The sequence below is a fragment of the Gekko japonicus genome, unplaced genomic scaffold (genome assembly GCF_001447785.1).
Source record: "Gekko japonicus isolate JY-2015 unplaced genomic scaffold, Gekko_japonicus_V1.1 scaffold1229, whole genome shotgun sequence".
Classification (NCBI taxonomy): domain Eukaryota; kingdom Metazoa; phylum Chordata; class Lepidosauria; order Squamata; family Gekkonidae; genus Gekko; species Gekko japonicus.
This window is the reverse complement of record NW_015160877.1, coordinates 162,444-182,636: the sequence shown is the minus strand read 5'-3', so window position 1 is coordinate 182,636 and position 20,193 is coordinate 162,444. Positions and strand designations below refer to the sequence as shown.

Genomic DNA, 20,193 nt, shown 5'->3' with positions numbered 1-20,193 from the left:
CCTCTTCCTCTTCCTCTTCCTCTTCCTCTTCCTCTTCCAGCCCCATGAAGCTGCCTTAAGGATAGCCACCTTGTGTCTGAGGAGATGAAGCAAGGTATAGGCATTTAATACATAAATAAATAAATCAAGCCCTCACTCTCTTATCCTGTCCTCCATCCAAGAAGCTCAGGACACCTTACATGGTTCTCCCCTTTACATTTTATCCTAACGAGTTGGGAGGTTAGGTTGGCAGAAATGAGTCACTGGCTCAAGGTCACCCAGTGACCTTCATGACTGAATGGGATTCAAACTTGGCTCTCCCAGAGCCTAGTTCAACACTCCAACCACTTCCCCACATTGGCTTTCTATTCTGCTCACACTCAAGGACAATTCTGAAAAGAGCTCTCTCACATGTCTCCTGCCACCTAGCTTGGCCCACAGTCCCTCATAACAACCCAGTTTAAATAAAGGTGAACTGTTTGTTTGATACTGAGCCTGGCTTGAGCAGCCTAGCTGTCCTGTTGGCTGGTGTACAACTTCTCTGTCTCCTTTCACCTTTCAGGTACTAGCAAGGAAGGTGTTCAGCCTTATCCACCCTGCTCTCCTGGCGGTGCCATTTTCTCCTCCTCCATGAGGTAACTGTTGACAAGCAAATGGAAACGATGGACAGTACAGCGATGGAGCTGAACGTGCCTACCAAGGAGAAGGAAGTGGTCCTCAATGATACAGACCCCACTTCTCCAGAAGGAGAAGGCGTCAAAAAGAAGATCAAGGAGCTTCCCGACAGAGGCACTTGGAAAGGCAAATTTGACTTCCTGCTCTCTTGCGTGGGGTATGCCATTGGCTTGGGCAACGTCTGGCGCTTCCCATATCTCTGCGGCAAGAACGGAGGAGGTGAGATTGGTTGGATACAGACATGCTGTTCCTTCACACTAGAGTTCACGCAGGAGTTGAACTCTGCTTTTAGGGTGCCTTGTAGGGATGTGCACCAGAAAACCAATACCAATGCAGTATTTGAATTCTTCTTTTCCTTCCCAGGATTCTGAAATTATTCAGGTCCATTTTTCCCAATGGGAAATACTTCCAGGGAGCTGGAAAAACAGTTTCCCCAGAAAATAGCACCAAGATTGCAGTGGTGCTGGTGCTGCCTGTCCACTAAAGAACCCCCAGGTTTCAAATGAATTGAACCAAGAGGTCCAATTCTATGGATCCCTGAACAAGTTGCCCCCAGCCATCCTCCCTCATTTCCTGTGTATGGGGGGGGGAATCCTATGCTTTCTTCAAAGAATAGCCCAAAACAAACAAGAGCAAGCAACCACTGGCCAAAAGCCTCCCAATGGAAACATAACCAGCAAGCCCAACAGAACCAAAGTCAAACCATAGAATCCCAGCAAAACCACAGACCAATGTGGCAAACCCAACACATCCAGTATCAAACTAGAGAACCCAAACCAAACCAACTGAAGCAAGGGGACAGAGTCCAGCCCAATGGAACTAATGTCAAACTGCAGAAACCAAGCAGAACCCAGTGCCAATATGGCAGCACAAACCCGACAGAACAAAATGTCAAACCAGAGAATCTCAGCAGAAGCAACCTGACAGGCTCCCACTAATGTGTGATCTCACTTGCATGTGAGAGCTACCACCCTCCCCCTCCTTCCTGTTGCCAGAGAAACCTACAAAAACAAAACAAACAACCCCCAACAACAGCAACAACAAACATGCACATACACCAAGTCTAATGCTTTAAAATGCCAGCTCCTGATGTTCCCAGATATTCCTGAATATTTTTAAGAATATTCAAGGTTGGGATATGGGTATTGACTGGATTCTCTAATGTGTATCTAGATCTGGAAATACACATTAAAAAATACCAAAATAAGGTATTTGGGGGGGTATACTTTCAGACCAGATAGATTCTAGTGCACATCCTCAGTCTCTGGACCACAGTGCTTTGTAAACCTGTGGGGTGTTTTTAGCTGTGCAGTTTTTAAAAGAACACTATCAACCATAATTAGTCACATTTGTCAATAGATATGCTATTCTCAAAGCAACTTGCACATTTTCAAAATAAGCCAATGCAGCGAAATGTTTCAAAACCAATAATCTGAAACCATAAGGTCATTAGAACGATAAAACATCAAAGCCAATTAAAAGCAATATAACAAAACAGAGACTCAGATCAGTCAGTGGTCACGATGCTTGTAGGGTGGAAAAAAACCAGTTTTCAGCAGCTTGGAAAATGATGCCAGAAATGTCTGCAGTATGATAACATTGACGTACTTTATGGGGCTGTTGAAAAGATAATGCCGGTGAAGCACTATGAATACTTTGAAGAGTAAATGCATGAGATTCATTATGTCTTCTGGCTGATTTCCCTAGGCAAGGAACTGCAGAAGGTGAATGCCACCATAGAAAAATCCTTACTAGGGGCTCTCATGGATCTCATCTCAGTAAACAGGGAGCCAGGTTGTATGACCAGACCTTAAAGTATGGGAAGAAACACACAGAGAAGGTGTTCCTATCTGATTTTCCTGCCCTAGACAAAATGGTGTCCTAACCTGGATGGCCCAGGGTAACCTAAACTCATCAGATCTTGGAAGTTAAGCAGGGTCAACCCTGGTCAGTACTTGGACAAGAGACCACCAAGGAAGCCCAAGGTTGTTACACAGAAGCAGGCAATAGCAAACCACCTCTGAATATCTCTCACTTTGTAAACCCTACAGGGTTGCCATGCCAGCTGTGACTTTACGGCACTTTCCACCACCAGGCAAAAAGGTGTCTGGCTACACTTTTGAAATATACTGAACAAGCTTGAAATTTTTGTCCTCTTAGTCATCCTCTTTCCCCAGTGCTGTGGCTAGTAGCAGTGCCATCCTAAGCAGAGTTACACCCTTATAAGCATAGACAGCTCTGAACTCTGCTCTGTTCCTGCAACCCTTGGACTGGCTCTGACTCTGGAATCTTCCTCCCTGAACTCGTAAATGACCTTGGACAGTTGGACCTTGCTTCATGTATACTGCTCTGAAGTGGACTCTACTCTCTTGGTAAACAACCTTTAGGCTGAACTTTGACTCTGACCCTGGTATTTGGCTTGGACTGACCCTAGATTCTGACACAGAGCTCTTTTGAAGTACCTACTACTCAAAGAGATTATTAAAAAAAGAAGTACCTACTACTCCAGTGAGGTAGAGGAAAGCCAAGACTGGCTCTTTGCTTTAGGGAAGGGGCAGTTTGAGGAAGAAGGATGCACCTAGGAACACATTGATGGGTGCCATGGCACTCATGGGAACCATCTTTGGAATCAATGTTCTCTTGCATTCTTGCAGCAGCCCAGTGATAGTAGCTTACTCGAGATTGGCTTGTGAGCTTCCTAACTGAGCAGGCATTTGAATCCTGATCTCCCCAATCCAAGAGCAAGATTTCTATGTCCATTATACCACACTGGTTTGGGTTTTAGTAAGCCTTCACTTTGACAATCAAAACGATTGTGACCTTTGACACTTTTTCAAGATGTAGTTTCCCCTTTTACTGAGACTATAAGAAGACTCTATGGAAATGGAGAGACAATTTTATAACTTTTCAAGTCTGGGAGACTTTTTTACATTCTGTTCGATAAGTAAGCAGCCTTCACTGCTTTAATTAATAATCATTATTGGAGTTACCATTTTGCATTAGTGGCTGCTGATTTAATTTTTTACATCGGTGCGTTCATAGACCGGTTCATATTAGAGCCTTTGTTATGCTAAGTGCTGTCAGTCCTCCATCAGTGCTCAAAGAGGAGAGAGCAGAAAATTGACTGGAAGGAATTCCAGGGTCATAAAGCCAAACCTCTTCCACTGAGATAGGAATGATAAAACAAACAAAAAATAATTGTGCCAGACATTCCGCCACTTCCATTTAAAACCCCCGAGAAGGGTTCCTGACCTTCTCAGGGCGTCTTGGCTTTTCATTCTTTCTCTCTTAGAGCCACGGCAGAACTGCCATAGGGTATCTACATGAAGCCTCTGCTGCTCTCTTTTGCAGCAGAGCTCCTTTAACAGTACGATGGCAGGCAGAAATGTAACAGGTACAGTTTTCCCTTCGTATAGGGATGTGTGAGGGGAAATGCATCTGTTGAATGTCTGGTCATGTATGTGATTGATTGGTTATCTTGGTGATGGATGATAGCACAAAAAAAAGAAGCTTCGGTGGGAGAATGGCCTTGAGAAGTCCTAATAGCTTGCATAAACATGTACATAGTGTAAAAAGACGACTTTTCCTCTATTTGTTTATTTATTTCTATTCCTGCCTACCTTTCAGTTCATAAAAGGAATTTTCAAGGCAACTTTCCATAAAAACAATAAGGTGCAACAAAATTCTACTAAACAGTACATTACCATACACTAACTCAAATAAAAGAGTTGGTCTGAAGCAGTAGAACAAATTTAGAGTCCAGTGGCACCTTTAAGGCCAACAGCAAACAACAAACCTTTGTTGGTCTTAAAGGTGCCACTGGACTCTAAATTTGTCCCAATAAAAGAGCAAAGCAAAATGTAGGTGAGTCCTTCAGTCAAAACCTCAGGTGAATAAGGTGGATTCTGGTACCTAAATATCAGTAAAGGAGGCACCGGTTGACAATCTCTGGGAAGAACACTCCACAACCAGGGTGCCACCACAGAAAAGATCTTTCCCCTGGCAGCCATCCACCTAATCTCTGAAGGCTGAGGCAGTGAGAGAAGTAGAGGGGCTGCAGCTCAGTGGAAGAACCTTTGTTTTGTCCTGCAGAAGGTCCCAAGTTCAATCCCTGGCATCTCCAGTTAAAAGAGCAGATAGAATGCGATGTGAAAGACCTCCTCCTGAGACCCTGGAGCGCTGCTGCCAGTGTGAGTAGACAATACTGTCCTTGATGGACTGATGATCCGATTCAGTGTAAGGCAGTTACATGCATGTCCGTGTGTGTGACCTCTGAAGATGATCATAAAGATCAGGCAGGTTCATAAGGGAGCAAATGTTCCTTACTTGTGGAGGATGGATTCACGTGTGATATGGAGACAATGATACAGATTTCATAGATGTGTCATCAGAGGTCATTTCGGGGGGATCGCGGGGGATCGCGGTTCCCCTGGGTGAGGCACGGGGGGGCGGGGCACGTGACGAAGCCCCGCCCCCTGCTTCCGGCCGCCCCGCTTCCGGCCCTCATTCAGCCAGGAGGAGGCAGGAGAAGAGGGAGGGTAAGTTGCTTCCTCCCTGCCTCTCCCCACCCCTGCCTGCCTGGGGCCAGGGAGGGCCTTCGCGGGGCTTCCTTGCACTCCCGTGTGGCATATGCTAATGAGTTATGCTAATGAGTTCCCCTAGCTCTTTTTCTATGAAACGACCCCTGTGTGTCATAATTCACCCTTTCCATGGCTCCAGGATGCCATGTGAAGGGGAAGCTACTTTGCTTCCCCAGCAGGGTAACTGGCAAGCTGTTCCCTCTCCCTGGTAAGCTGTGTGACCTTCCCCCATAAACTGCACATGAGGGGAAAGAAGAATCACATCTCTTTTGCTTCACTGCTGCATCTGCACTACATGAAATGGTTTCGAAAGAGACCAAAACGATGAGTCTGAGGAGACGGGCTCCAGGCTGCCGTTAATAACGGCACATTTGTCTTGCAGAAAGATTTTATTACATTTGCAGCCCTATGAAACACTCCCTAGAAATGAATTGACTCCATCGGTAATTATCTGGTGAGCACGGAGTACCATTCCTATTAATACCAAAGACAGAAAAACTGATCTAGTTTTTTAAAAAATTAACCCATACTGTGCTTGAAGACTCAGACGATAAATACAGAACCAAATCACTTTAGTTTATTTCTTTTCTTTTTTCTTTTTTTAAAAACATCACTAGAATAACTCCTTGATCACCTCTGGCCATCCAGTTTTTAATCAAATGAAAAGTTAAGCTGCCTAGGAAGACGGGGAAGGAAACCACTATTCATTCAGACATCACGGCCGACTGATATTAAGATGAGGTTGAGCACAAACAAAGTGTGTTGCTGTAATCATACTCTTCCCTTGTTCGTCTCTTCTTCCTTGTGCATGGAGCTTGATTCCAAACTTCCAGGTTTGATCTCACTCCAGTTCACCATGAAGTCTGAAGAATTGCAGGAACTGTGGTGAGCTGCACTATTTACTGCCTACAAACCCCGGAGTTAAAACTGGGATTCTAAAACTCTGTTTGGAATCTCAGTTTGGGGGGCAATAAGCAAACTCCAATTTGCCTGCTTAGAGAAGTACCTGCTACTCTCCTTAGAGAAATCACAGCAAGTTGATCAAGACAGCAAGGGTTAAATCAATCTGTATTTGATAGGAGGGCAACGTGCAAACATGGCAACAATCTGTGTTTGTGCCCAATGCTGGTTTAAAGTCGGTTTGTCTGAATGCAGCCGTAGATTCCAGCAGAACAGAGGTCGAGATTTGAGAGGAGGGGCAAATAGGATATTTTGCACAATGTATTTTATAACTGGAAAGATCTGTTGTAGAGATATATTAACAGTTTTATGTAGGAAGGGTACCGGTTTTTGGTGGTCCAGATCCTTCTTCAGTTAGCAAAGTGCACTTGGCTTTAACGCAGCAGTGCTTGTCCCGAATCTACCATGTGCCTGTAAGACTACAAAGGCCCATTCTGCATCTAGCATTCACTCCATTGTTTTACCAAACCCACATTAGAACAGAAATTCCCCTCTACATTGCATGCCACTTTCAGTTTCTTTGATCTTTGAATTTTATTATACCCTCCACACTGCATGCCAGTTTTACTTCCTTTGATCTTTTGGTTTTATGGTACCGTCTGCAGGGATTTATGGCCCTTTTATGGCCGTTCAGGGGTGACTCTGCAGTCAGTATGGCATTGGCCCCGGGTATTTGAATGTGGTTTTGAGCCGCATCTTTTTCTGTTCCATTGTGGGTTTGGTAAAACAATGGAGTGAGGTCTAGATGCAGAATGTTCCAAAGTTACACAGAGCCACGTTTCAGGTTTGAAACAAAATAAACTTCTTTTTTTAAAAAAACAACAACCCCGAAGGGATATTATTATTTTGCATTAAACTACAAACTACAAAGAAAATTAGGAGGGGAAACTACGACTAGGGATAAAGGAAAGATAACCACACTAAACTAAAAACCCAAGAGGAGGAGATCTTATTTCTGTTAGTGTAAATGTTAGTACCACAAGTGTTAATATCACAATATACTTGTAGAGTTCCTGCTCATCTTCCATGTTTATATGTTACTATGTTAGTCGTTATGAGAGAACTTTCTGATCATCTTCGTGTTCTTTGCTTCAAAAGGCCAATTTCCGAGTCCTTCTGCCTTTACTTCGGCTTTCTGTCTCTAAAATCGTAGACAACTTTGGCAGGTCTGTAGCAGAGTCTTCTTCCATTCCAGAGGTAGCAGAGTCATTGGATTTCGTTTCTTCCTCCTTAGACTCTTCCTCTGTTCCAAGCTGACGCCGCAAAAACTCTTTGGCCTTGAAAATGGAGTCTATCTTCTCTCTTTTGTTGTTAATCTTAAAGATGACACCTTCCGGGATCGCCCACCTGTACGTTATTTCATTAGTTTGAAGAAAAGCAATCAAATCTTTGTAATTTTTCCTCTTTTGTTGTATTTCAAATGGAATGTCTTTTAGCGTCTTGATAATTACATTTCCCTTTTTCAGTGGAGTTGCTGATGTTGCTTTTAAAATAGCATCTCTAGTCTGTCTTCTTGAGAATCTGACCACAATTTCTCCAGGTAGGCTATTTTTTTTATATAGTTGGAGTATGCACTATAGGCCACCTCCATATCTTTTACCAGTTCATCTGCTGTAAAGCCTATCACTGGAGCGATGATCTCACTAAGCAGCCTCCTCAGGTCCTCTTTCGTTGCTTCAGGAACTCCCTGGAACCTGAGAATCATATTGGCTTTTTCCATCTGTAATTGCAGTACACGGTTTTCTTGAAGATTCTGCTTTATTTCCACTTCTCCCAGTCTTTTCTTCAACTTCTTATTTGTGGTGTCCATCTCTTGGATTTTCTCATTAGCCTACTCCACTTTCTTTTCCGTTTCATTCTTCTGGAGCTGTTGAGATGCAAAGTTCTTGTTCACCACAGTCAGTTGCTGGTTAATACCATCGAGGTGCATATCCGCTAGTAATTTAATGACGTCTGCCCCCTCTTCTGGTTTGGGACTCTGACTGCCTGGCAGTTTCGTTTTAACTTTGCATGCTGGGCCGCCATTTTTCCGATTTGTTTACACTTCCCACCGCTTCCTCCCGACTCGAGAAATTCGCCCCACAATGTCAAAAATCAAGTAAGTCTCTCACAACACACACGCTGCTTTCCTTCCCTCCCCCCTTCGCGCCATTTATCGGTTACTTCGCATAAGAGGCATCCCTCTTTGCGTCCGTTTCTTCCCACACGGGGGGGGGGATCCGATTTTTTAATAGTCCATTTTATTCAGAACTCACATTCATTGTCAGTCAGATTCTCTGACCACGCTGCATTTTAACGATTTCCGCTCAATCTCCGGTGCTTCTCCCGGTCAAACCAGCTTGTGCCCAAAGGCCACACAGTGACTGGACCGTCAGGGCGGAGGAGAGCCTTGATCCTCTGGCATTATGTCATCGAAGAGGCTACCCCTCAGAAGCCCTCTGGCCTGGAGCCTATCGCAAAGGCTCTGTGGGGGTGTTACTTGAGGTGACACCCCTCCAGGCCACTGGTGTGCGATTCGCCCTCCCACGGTTCGGAGAGAGCATCCGCCATCGCTGCTTCGTAAACCGGAAGTCCACCAAAAAAACCTTCTTTACTGTAGAATTACATGCTTGATAGTGCAGGGTAGAGATATAAACACTTTCTGCACTCTCCTTTTAATCCATGTTCACCGCTGTGTCCTCCAAGCAATGCTGCACTAACATTGAATTCAACCTTTTTAATCGCGGTTCCCCCCCCCCCATTCTGCACTGAAATCGAGTTCAACCTTCTTTTTATTCTGGGTCCCCCCCCCATTCTGCATTACATTACCTCATTTCATTGGTCAGCTAGGTTGCAGCCTGCTGTTGCCCCTTGTTATTTGGTTTTTCTTCATCACATCCTCACCCCTTCTGCTCCTGTGCTTAAATTGGGGCTATTCCTGTGATTATGAATTAGGAGCTGTCGGGGGTTGGGGTTGGCTTGGAGTGATTGCAGCCCATTGACTCCTGCTTTGAGGTGGCAATGTCATGGTTAAAAGAACAGGTGAGGCTGGGGGATAGTTTTGGAAGCGAGCAGCCAAACAAAACAGGATGGGGGAGGGAAGGGGCAGCAACTAGGCAAGCGTGAATCCTGACTGAGTTCCCCATTGGAATACCCCAACTCCAGCACCGAAGCAAAAAAAAGATCTTGAAAAAACCAGAAACGGAAAATGCACGCGGGGGGGGGGGGAGCGCATGGGATCCAGGTCAACTTGTGAACCCGCACAATCATGTGTGGAAATGAAGGACAAACCCAAATATTTTCGGGTGTCCATGCCGGGGCAGGAGATTGTGTGGAATCGGCCTAGGAGATGTATCCAGATGCTGACCTCCCTCCCTCCCTCCCTCCTTGTGCACAGGTGCCTTCTTGATTCCCTATTTTCTTACACTGGTGTTTGCTGGGATTCCCCTTTTCTTGCTGGAGACTGCTCTTGGACAGTACACCTCTGTTGGTGGACTCGGTGTCTGGAAGCTTGCACCTATGTTTAAAGGTAATGCGAATCTGCTAATGACATGGCAGTCGGTGGGTATGTGGGCAGATAGCGAGAAGCTGTTTATGTCCTCCGGGTTTCCAGCTCCAGGTTGAGAAATACCTGGAGATTTTGGGGGGTGAAGCCTGAGGAGGGTGGGGTTTGGGGAGGGGAGGGACTTCAATGTGATATACTGCCATAGACCCCACCTCCCAAAGTGGCCATTTACCCAGCCGAACTGATCTCTGTCACCTGGAGATCAGTTATCATTTTTCTTGTATTTATTTCGAGATTTTTATTCCGCCCTCCCCAAAGTGGGCTGAGGGCAGATCACAAAAAAACAGATTTCCAGCCACCACCTGGGGGGCAACCCCACCTTGTCTGCATGGAGCCCTAGAATGATCACGCATGGTCCAGGTATAATGCAAAATACTGCTCGTTGTGATCTGTTTATGAAACCAGGGTTCAGCTCACAGGTGATCACTATAATCCTGGTTTACCTCAACAATTGCTGGCTTAAGTGCTTTTGCCCTATCCCCCCCAAAGGTATTGGATGCGTTGTGCCAAGAGTGGCACCAGGGAAAAGGCTGGAAGTTCATGGTCAAAAAACCAACTGGAAACTTTGTTTTGACCTTCCCTAACTAACCAGTTAGTGAAGTGACTCATGTATGGATGATCACATCCACCGTAGTTCTTTGTATAGGGTTGCCAAAGTCCAGGTGGGGCCTGGAGTTTTCCCAGAATCAGAACTGACCTCCAGTCTACAGACATTAGTTTCCCTGGAGAAAATGGCTGCTTTTGGAGGGTGGAGTCTATGCCACGATGCCTGACTGAAGCCCTTTCCCTCCCCAAAGCCTGCCCTCCACATGGGCCACCTGAAAATCTCCAGGGACTTCCCAAGCTGGAGTTGACAATGCAGTATCTGAGCAAGTCTCAGAGACACTGCCACTGAGACCCAAAAGACAGCTGTGCCCTTCAAAATCAATGTATTTAGTTATTTATAATATTTGGACCCAAGGAGGGTCAGTGAATTGAAGTCAACACATGGGGGCCTGGGAGATTCACGGGGAGGGAAATCCCATCTCCCCCCCCCCCTCACTGAGCCCAGCGTGGAGCCTAGGGTTACCAGGTCCTGGGGGAAATCAGCCCCACATGCCACAGCCCCACCTCCTTTGCAAAAAGACCCTTTAAAAGGACTTTTTGCGAGTCGAGCATGCGGCCTGCGACCGCCCCTCTCCCTCCCTCCTGCTAGATTCAAAGGCCCTCCAGCTGGTCGGCAGGCCACGTGGTCCCCACCGATCAGCTGAAGCCCTTTAAATCAGGCAGAAGGGGAGGGAGAGGAGTGGCCCGGTGGGTGGTCGCTCTTGGGGGCTTCCCCTGCCCACCAGCAGGCCGGGGCAGATTGAAGCCCCCAGAAATGGGGGAATAACACATCTGGGGTAGCCAATATGCACTGGAAAAAATCATATTGAATAGAATCCATTCTCTCAGAGACAGCGTCTACTCTGAGTGAGCCAGCAGAGACTGCCCCCTCCATTGCTCTCTGGGCTTGCCTAGAGAAGCTCTGGGTTAGCCAGCACAGCCCCCCCCCAGTTCTCGGAAGCTTGCTGCAGAGCTGGGGGGGGGGAGAGAGACTTTGCTGTTTTTTCCAGAGCTGCTCCAAGTGAGCCAGCAGACACTTCCCCCCAGCCACCTTCATGTAGGGCCCAATGCAATCCAGGGGCTTCACCACTGCCGGTAGCATACCCCGCTGGGCCCCCAGGTAGGGTTGCCAAGTGAGAACTCAGCCGCAGCAGGGGACTCCCGGCTGGTGGCTGGAGTGCGCGGGCTTCCACGTTGCCTGGAAGTGACACGGGCATGCCGGGCACACTGGGGGCAGGGCCATGATGACTGTGGTCCCGCCCCCAGCGTGCCCGGCGTGCCCGTGTCACTTCCGGGCGACATGCACGTCAAGGTGGAGTTCCCCCCGGGGCTCGATCTGGCCCGGGGGGGCTTGGGATCCCTTCCCCCCCCCCCCCCCCGGGGGGACTTGGCAAGCCTACTCCCAGGTTGTGTGGCTGGTCCCAGCGGGTCTCCCAGCCTGTGCTGCCACCACTTGCCCCAGTGCAGCAGTGGCGGCAGTGCTGTCTGGGAGCCCCGCTGGGCCCAGTAGTGGCCACAGAGCCTGACTCCTTGTTTGCACTGTCACTGGCAGCATGCCCCATGTGGTTCCTGGGCTATGCTGCCACTGGGCCCAGTGTGGAGCCCTGGGATGTACTGGGCTGCTGCTACTGCTAGACCCAATGTGGTTCTTCAACTGCTGAAGGTAAGGTTTTTAATTTTTTTTAAGTTCAAGGGGGATTTAAACCCCCTTATGTAATTTTTAAAAAAACACATTCCAGATATTTCTGTACACCTGAGGCATCCCCCAAGTATGCAGAGAGATCTGGTCAGCTTCTGTGTGGCCCCAATCCACAGGTTTAGATGACCACAGATCATAGCCATGGGTGGCTATTATCGATGGACTTAGAAGGATGTAACTCTGCTTAGGATTGTTAGAAAGGTTTTTTTGAAAAGTACTGAGACTTACTTAATGAATTCAGCTCTCATACTTTATTCAGAGAAGAACAAGACAAAGTAGCCGGCTCGCAGGCTGGCTTATATGCCCCAAGGAAAATACACCCACACACACCCCGCACCTGTGAATGGTCTATTTACATTGATTAGATTATTCCTGGGGAGCCTAGGTTCCCGATTGGCTGGGAACTAGGACCCAAACGTCTATTGTGTTTGGGAGCGAAGCTCAGCTACCTCACCTGACCGCATGTGGAACTGTCCGAAATTGGATTGAGCACATGGCTAGGTCAGGACACAATATTTTTGGAAAAGGGTTTTAGGATGAGGACAGGGCTGGGCGCTTTATGTAGGAAATGGATCCTTGCTGTTCCACTTTTCCAGCTTGGATAGCTTTTTATTAGATGTACATCAAGTGGGCCACAAAGTGTCTGTGTACTCTGATTAAAGGCCACATGTTTGTGAAATGGCATTTGTGAGGTCTGGGACTAAAAAGGGATCTGGGATCAGTTTAGAATGACAATAAAATACTCTCAAACATACTGTTCAGTTTTACAAATTGGCTGCATTTCAAAGACCCTAATCTGTAATTTTAAAATCTTAGGGAGAAAGGACATTACTAAATGTTACAACTAAAAATATTAAACCTCTTATACTGAATACCGACTTGCCAGATTCACAGCCCAATCCCTTGCTTCTCTAGATCTGTAGCATTCATAATTGGGAGTCCTGTATTGAGTTCAAATGAGGTGAACAGAAATGGAAGCTTGGGCAAACATTTGAATTTGCCAGGTCACTTCATCCATAGAACAGACCTTTTTCCATGCTTGTCGCCAGGTCTAGGGTTGCCAGCTCTGGGTTGGGAAATACCTGGAGACTTTGGGGGTGGGTCTGGGAGAGGGTGGGGTTTGGGGAGGGGAGGGGCCTCAGTGGGGTACCATGCCATAGAGTCCACCCTTCAAAGCAGCCATTTTCTCCGGGGGAGCTGATCTCTGACAGCTGGAGATCAGTTGTAAAAGCGGGGGATCCCCAGGCCCCACCTGGAGGCTGGCAACCCTGCATTGGGTTTCTGTTCTGTGGCATTTCCCAAGGGCCACACATGGGTACCTGCTCCCCATAACTCTTTTAGTGGCTGGACCTTGACTTGGCTTAACAATGAATGCTGAAATGGACCTTTCCTGACCAGTGCAATGTCAACCTTCCAGGTCTTTTCACCTGCTGCTGTGGTGCTGCCAACAAGCCTGGAGAAAAATGTCCTGCCCCTTTAATAAAGGCTTCATGTGTGGAAAGGGGCAGCTGAAGCTTTTCGTGGCCTGGAGGTAAATACCATCACTTGGTATTCAACAACCCATTAAGCCTCTCTTAAAAGGACAGGACGTTTCTCTCTCTCCTGGGGACAATTCTCCTGGTTTCTCTTTTCTTGGTGTTTTGGTTCGGCACAAGCCTGTGTGATTTGGCCGGATATTTTCTGAACATCTTGTGTTTCTTGTCTCTTAGGAGTGGGCCTGGCTGCCGCGGTTCTCGCCTTCTGGTTGAATATCTATTACATTGTCATTATTGCCTGGGCCCTGTATTATCTTTTCTACTCCTTCACGGCGGTGAGTGAAAGAAAAGCACATCACTGAGATCCATTTACTGTTGCACGGTTATGCCACTACTTCAATGAAATGAATGTTCTAATATTTGTACTGATAACAGAGATAATGGAGAGCTAGTGTGGTTAGCAGGGTGTGGGACAGGGGTCACTGAGGGTGTGGAGGGGGAGGCATTTGTGAATTTCCTGCCATGTGCAGGGGGTTGGACTAGATGACCCTGGAGGTCCCTTCCAACTCTAGGATTCTATGACCATCAGACTGGGATATGGGAGACCTGGCTTTGAATCCTCCCACTCTGCTATAGCACCTCTCTGGGTGACCTTGGATTAGTTGCTCTCTCTCTCGCTCTCTCTCGGCTTAACCCACCACACAGACAGGGTTCCCATTTGCCCACTTATGACAGGAAATCTCCAGGTGATTGTGGCCATCGTCTGCCGATGCTTACCTGGTTGGTGGGTGGAAACTGGCCATCCAAAGGGGGAACACAATTGTTGTCCTGGCATGATGATGCAACTTTCAGCACAACCCAGAAGTTACAGTGTCGCACTGAGCATGATGCTTCCAGGTCACGCCAGAAGTTGTGTCATTGTGTGGGGATGACATTAACATCCCCACAGTAAGTTCTTGCCTCCCCCTGTCTCCTGCCAGTTGCCAGGCAACCCTACTCATAGTTGTTGTTGAGGATAGAAAGTGGCAGAGGGCAAAATGTTGTCCTAATCCACTTTGGATCCCCATTAGGGAGAAAGGCAGGGTGTATACATTACAGTGCAGAATATATAATGTAGCGTTTCAGTGGGCTTAGTTAGGAGTACGCAGCTCTGTTTAGGGTGATGCTGTCAATGAACTTCATGATTCATTGATCTCCCCAGTTTAGTGCAGAAGAGGGCAACCAAGATGAGTAGGGAGTTGGAGCACCTCCCCTATGAGGAAAGGCTGAAGAGTCTGGGACTTTTCAGTTTAGAAAAGAGACAGCTAAGAAGTGACATGGTCGTTTATAAAATTATGCACGGGAGAGTTGACCAAGAGAACTTTTTCTCCCTCTTCCAAAATACTAGAACTCCAGGCCCTCAAAGGAAGCTGACGGGCAGTAGATTCAGGACAGACAAAAGGAAATACTTCTTTTCACAATGTGTGGAATTCACTGCCAGAGGATGTAGTGATGGCCACAGGCTTAGACAGCTTTAAATGGGGATTAAAGGGAAGAGAGGTCTATAAGTGGCTACTAGCCATGGTGAGTAAAGGGAACTTCCATGGTCCAGGGTAGTAAACCACTGAATCCCAGTGCTAGGAGGCAGCGTCAGGGGAAGGCCTCGGCCCCCATGCCCTGTTGTTGGCCCTCCAGAGGAACTCTTTAGCCACTGTGTGAGAAAGGATGCTGGACAATAGACCCCAGGTCTAATAATAATTATTATCATATGGCATTGTGTGTAGAATAGCCAGGAGATCCTACGATTGTCTAGCAGCCAGAAGTTCTAGCTCTTTTAGTGTTAATGCACCACTAGGTGGTGAGCGAAACTTGTTTTTAATGTAAGAGACATTTCAGAGGTGGTTTGCCATTGTCTGCCTCTGCGTCATGACCCTGGTATTCCTTGGAGGTCACCCTTCCAATGACTAGCCAAGGCCGACCCCGCTTAGCTTCTAAGATCTGACAAGATCGGCTAGCCTGGACTATGCAGGGCACCACAGGTCTAATCCAGCAGCAATCTTTTTAGTTCTTATATACTTTCCACATGGCTTAATTTGGCCAAAGGTGCCACAAGATGGAGTTACAGAACATGTTCTTTGGAATATAGATGCATTACTATCTATTTATTCCCAGACCACATTTGTATTTACAACATTCCAAGGAACTTGCAAAAATTTAAAACTACAACAAAACAGTCATAGTAAAGCGACCAATAGCAGCAACTGATAAAAAGCCACTATTAGGCATACACACCTTGCTGTGCTGTGTTTGAGACACTTGAGGGAACAAGGGTAGAAAGAACTTTAGCTGTCTTGGAATGGGGGTGGGGTGGGGGCGGGAGGAGGAGGAGATAGAAGCAAATGTGTTGCCTGAGCCCAGCACTTCAACGTGTCTTGTCACAAAACCAGCCTTGCACATTTCTTTCTTCCAATCACCTAAGGCACATCTATAATCCAATTCTGGGAATATGTGCAACTAAGTATTATATACTTGATAATAAATTTGTTAAAAGACAGATGATGAATGAGTTGAAATCACTTAAGTAATGGAGAGTCCTAGGCTTGGTCAGACTGGCAGCTTGGTGCAATATGGTGCTGCCTCTGATTGTATTGGTTTAAAATGTTGCAGGCCATATCATCCAAACAGCACACCCTGCTGCAGGTTACCCACACAGACATCTCATGGTCAAGCATCCACCTTACTGCAGTGCCTCAGCCATGGAGAGTTCTGCCTAGAAATTTTTCAAAATACATGTGGGCGTATGTGCTCTCATGTGCGTGCATACGTCTGTATGCATGCACATATGCACACATGAGCACGTGCACACATGTGCATATTGGCAAAAAAAATTAAACCTCTCGAGCAGCAGGAACGGATCAGCAGGTTCAGACTGCCAAATCCGTTCTGTGTGTGCTCCCCTATGTTCAGACCTCCGGCCATGCGCAATTAATGCGCAGGGAACCAAAAACACCCCTTGTGATGTGGTATCTTTTTAACCGAGGTCCAAGTCATCCTATGATGGGATGAGTATGCCCGGGGAATGCCTGACAGATGTGGCTATGTGACTGCGCCCATTTAATCTGTTTGTGAACAGTGCCTATATCGGGCCAAACTGCCAGTCTGAATGCAGCCCTAGTGATGTTTCTCTTCAATAATGAGGACTAGAAGCATGTATCTTTTTAAAAAACCCAGAATCTATAGAGTCTTGGGTTATTAGCAAGCTAGGGAAACTCATTGCTCTTAAATGCCTTTCTCCTTGAACTGGGTTATTCCAACCAGGGCTCTTCTGCCCGTAATACCTTTCATCACAACTAAGCCATTCTTATCAATATAAAGGCTCTTTTAATGTACATACCTCAGCAATCAATAGACATAAAGGCTTCTGTTTCTATTGTTCCCGTGGGAATAATTTAATTTGATTTAGATGCAGCTGCTCAGGAGTGGTCTATGTGCCCTGCTTATGTCCACGGTGAATTATTGTTTGAGTGTATTCCCAAGCATCGGTGAAACCTCTTGCCCATATGTTCCCATTGTTTCTGAACCACATGCCTATAAACCTCCCAAGTAACACCTGCATCTTCTGTTGCTCTTTCTTAAAAATCAAATCAATTGCTTGTATAGGTTTTATTTTGGTGACTCCGATGCTTGCACAGAACTTCAGAGAAGGATTTTTGCCCTCTTTTGAGCTCAGGATGGATGGGTACCAAGAGTTTTACACTAAAGGAGCACCTCATACCTGTGTTTCCCATGCCTCTGTCAGTCTGCCCATCTGGTACCTGCTCCAGAACCGGTTTGCTGACCTAGGTGGAAGAAAGCATTAAATGCAGGCTGAGAGGCCAGGAAAGGTAACATAATCATATTTGGAAAAACTTTCCTCAGGAAAAGAGCACATTAAAACCTTTTTTTCAATCATACACAAAATTTCTGCTGCATAAGCCATAGCATCATTGAATCACAGAGTTGGAAGGGGCCATACAGGTCATCTAGTCCAACCCCCTGCTCAATGCAGGATCAGCCTAGAGCAGCCCTGACAAGTGTTTGTCCAGCTGCTGCTCAAAGACTGCCAGTGAGGGGGAGCTCGCCACCTCCGCAGTTGAACAACTCTTACTGTCAAAAAGTTTTCCCAAAGATCCAGCCAGTACCTTCCCACCCTTAATTGAAACCCATTCTTGTGAGTCCTATCCTTTACTGCCAATAGAAACAGCTCCCTGCCCTCCTCTAAGTGACAGCCCTTCAGATACTTAAAGAGAACAATCATGTCCCCCCTCAACCTCCTCTTCTCCAGGCTAAACATTCCCGTCCCTCAGCCTTTCCTCACAGGGCTTGGTCTGTGAGACTATCAGTGTTGCTGTGACACCAGAAGCCATCAAAGATGTCTCCTGGCTCACACATGTCTCTTTTCAGGTGTAATTTGTTGCAAAGTCGAACTCAACTGTGCGACTGAACAGCAACAACACACCCAAACTGGGTGTGATATGTGGTTGGACGCATCTCTCTCCGCCATGTTTTTGTTTACAACAGAAGCTGCCTTGGGAGGCTACACCCTTGGGGCTCTGAATAGCTCCCAACTGCTTCCCCCCCTCCAGGAGAACTCCCTTTTCTCCCTCTGTGGGGAAAGAACAACATGGGGAGACTTTGATCTGGAAAATGATCAGAAGGGGAAGGTTAAGTAGCCCCTCCCCCTTTCAGTCTTTCACTTCAACTCAGAGCCAGCCCTTTAATTTTAAAAATTCTCAGGGGGAAGATGCACTCTGCTATACTGGGCATGAGGTGGAGTTTCAGCCTAACACCCCTTGCATCCAAGTAGGCAGGATTGGGAAATACTTGTAGAATTGGGGGTGGAATCTGAGGAAGACGGGGTTTGGGGGTTTGGGTAAGTGAGGGGCCTCAACAGGGTATAATCCCATACAGCTCCAAAGGAGCCATTTTCTCCAGGAGAACTGATCACTGATATCTGGAGATAACTTGTAATTTTGGATGTTTTCTGTAGTGTATCCAGCCCTGACAGGGCCAGGCATGTCCGGACTTGTCCAGGGACAAAACCTCAAGCTTCGCGCCTAAAGACAATGTGTCAGTAGGATCCTAGCCCGGCCCAATCAGAGGGCTAGGTCCCAGACCGTGAGTCCAATAGGCCTCTTGGTTACTGTAAATAACCTATCGGGAAGTGGGGTGTGTGTTATGGTGGTGGGTTCTGAAAGAATATAAGCCGGCCTGCGAGCCGGCCAAGGTGTCTTGTTCCTGACTGAATAAAGTATGCTTAGCTGAATCACGCCCCATTTGGAGGTTGGCAATGCTACAACCAGGAAATGGGTAACAGATCCTGATCTGTGTGAAGATTCAGAAGTAATGTGATTTTAGGGTTCCCAGTTCTGGGTGGGGAGATTTTGGGGGTAGAGCCTGGGGAGGGCAGGGTTTAGGGAGTGGAGGGACTTCAGCGGGGTAAAATGCCACAGAATCCACCCTCCAAAACAGCCATTTCCTCCAGGGGAACTGATCTCTGTTGTCTTGAGATGAATTGTGATAGCTGGACTGGAGATCTCCAGGCCCCACCGGGAGGTTGGCAACCCTATCCTGCGCCAGTGAGCAGGCAACAACCAGCATAGCCGCTTTTCAGGAATGCAGCTGAGTGTCAGTGCAAGACCTGGGGGAGCAGAGGATGGCCAGAAGTAGAAGCAACCAGCAAGCAAGAGAATCCAAGGCTGGACCACACCAGACAGGAAGAGAAGCTGCAAGTGGCCTCTTTCATTCAGAGCCCAGCTACATGGACACATTTCCATTTTCATTCCTGCCATCTTGCTGGGCGTCTTGGTACCAAAACCTGGTTTTCTTCAATTTCGTTCTCAGTGTTGGTTTGGAACAGGTGTGAGCTGGGGGGAAAAAGTACAGAGGAGGGCAGCCAAGATGATGAGGGGGTTGAGGTCATGCAATGAAGCTGATGGGTAGTAGGTTCAGGATGGACAAAAGGAAATACTACTTTACACAGACAGTGGGTGATTTCCCACTAGCGCTGCTCCGAGCTCACTCTTCACTTTTGCCTCGATGGTAGGTGTCAATTTCACACAAGCTGCTGCGGGGGCCGCATTTTGCCTAGCAGCTTCGTGCGATTTCCCCCGCCTCTACTCAATCGCACGAAGCTGCGAGGCAAAATGCGGCAGCGCAGCAGCTTGTGTGAAATTGACACCTACCATCGAGGCAAAAGTGAAGAGTGAGCCCGGAGCAGAGCTAGTGGGAAATCACCCAGTGATTAAAATGTGGAATTTGCTGCCAGAGGCCACAGGAATATACAGCTTCAGAAGGGGATTAGAAAGATTCATGGAGGATAAGTCTACCAATGGCTGCTAGCCATGGTGACTGAGGGGAACCTCCACATTCAGAGGCACTACTCCTCAGAATCCCAGAGCTAGGAAGCAACATCAGGGGAAGGCCTTCGATTCTATGCCTTGTTGTTGGCTGCCAAAGGAACTGGTTGGCCAGTGTGTGAGACAGGATGCTGGACTAGATGGACCATTGGTCTCATCCAGCAGGGCTCTTCTTAAGTTCTTATGTCTCGCCATGCTGCCCAGCAATGTGCTTTATGGAGAGCCAGTTTGGTGTAGTGGATAAGTGCACGGACTCTAATCTGGGAAAACTGGGTTTGATTCCCCACTCCTCCACTTGCACCTGGCTAAATGACCTTCA

The 20,193-nt window shown here is 47.1% G+C and overlaps 1 protein-coding gene across 1 annotated transcript in view; it reads left to right on the top strand.

Moving 5' to 3' along the window:
- The first annotated feature begins 641 nt into the window (after positions 1-641).
- LOC107120217 (sodium- and chloride-dependent GABA transporter 1-like) overlaps positions 642-20,193 on the top strand; it is a 67,871-nt gene continuing 48,319 nt past the window's right edge. The window contains exons 1-3 of the mRNA XM_015422862.1: positions 642-873; positions 9,571-9,702; positions 13,732-13,832. Of these exons, the coding sequence (XP_015278348.1) occupies positions 642-873; positions 9,571-9,702; positions 13,732-13,832 (465 nt within the window). The remainder of the gene's footprint in view (positions 874-9,570; positions 9,703-13,731; positions 13,833-20,193) is intronic.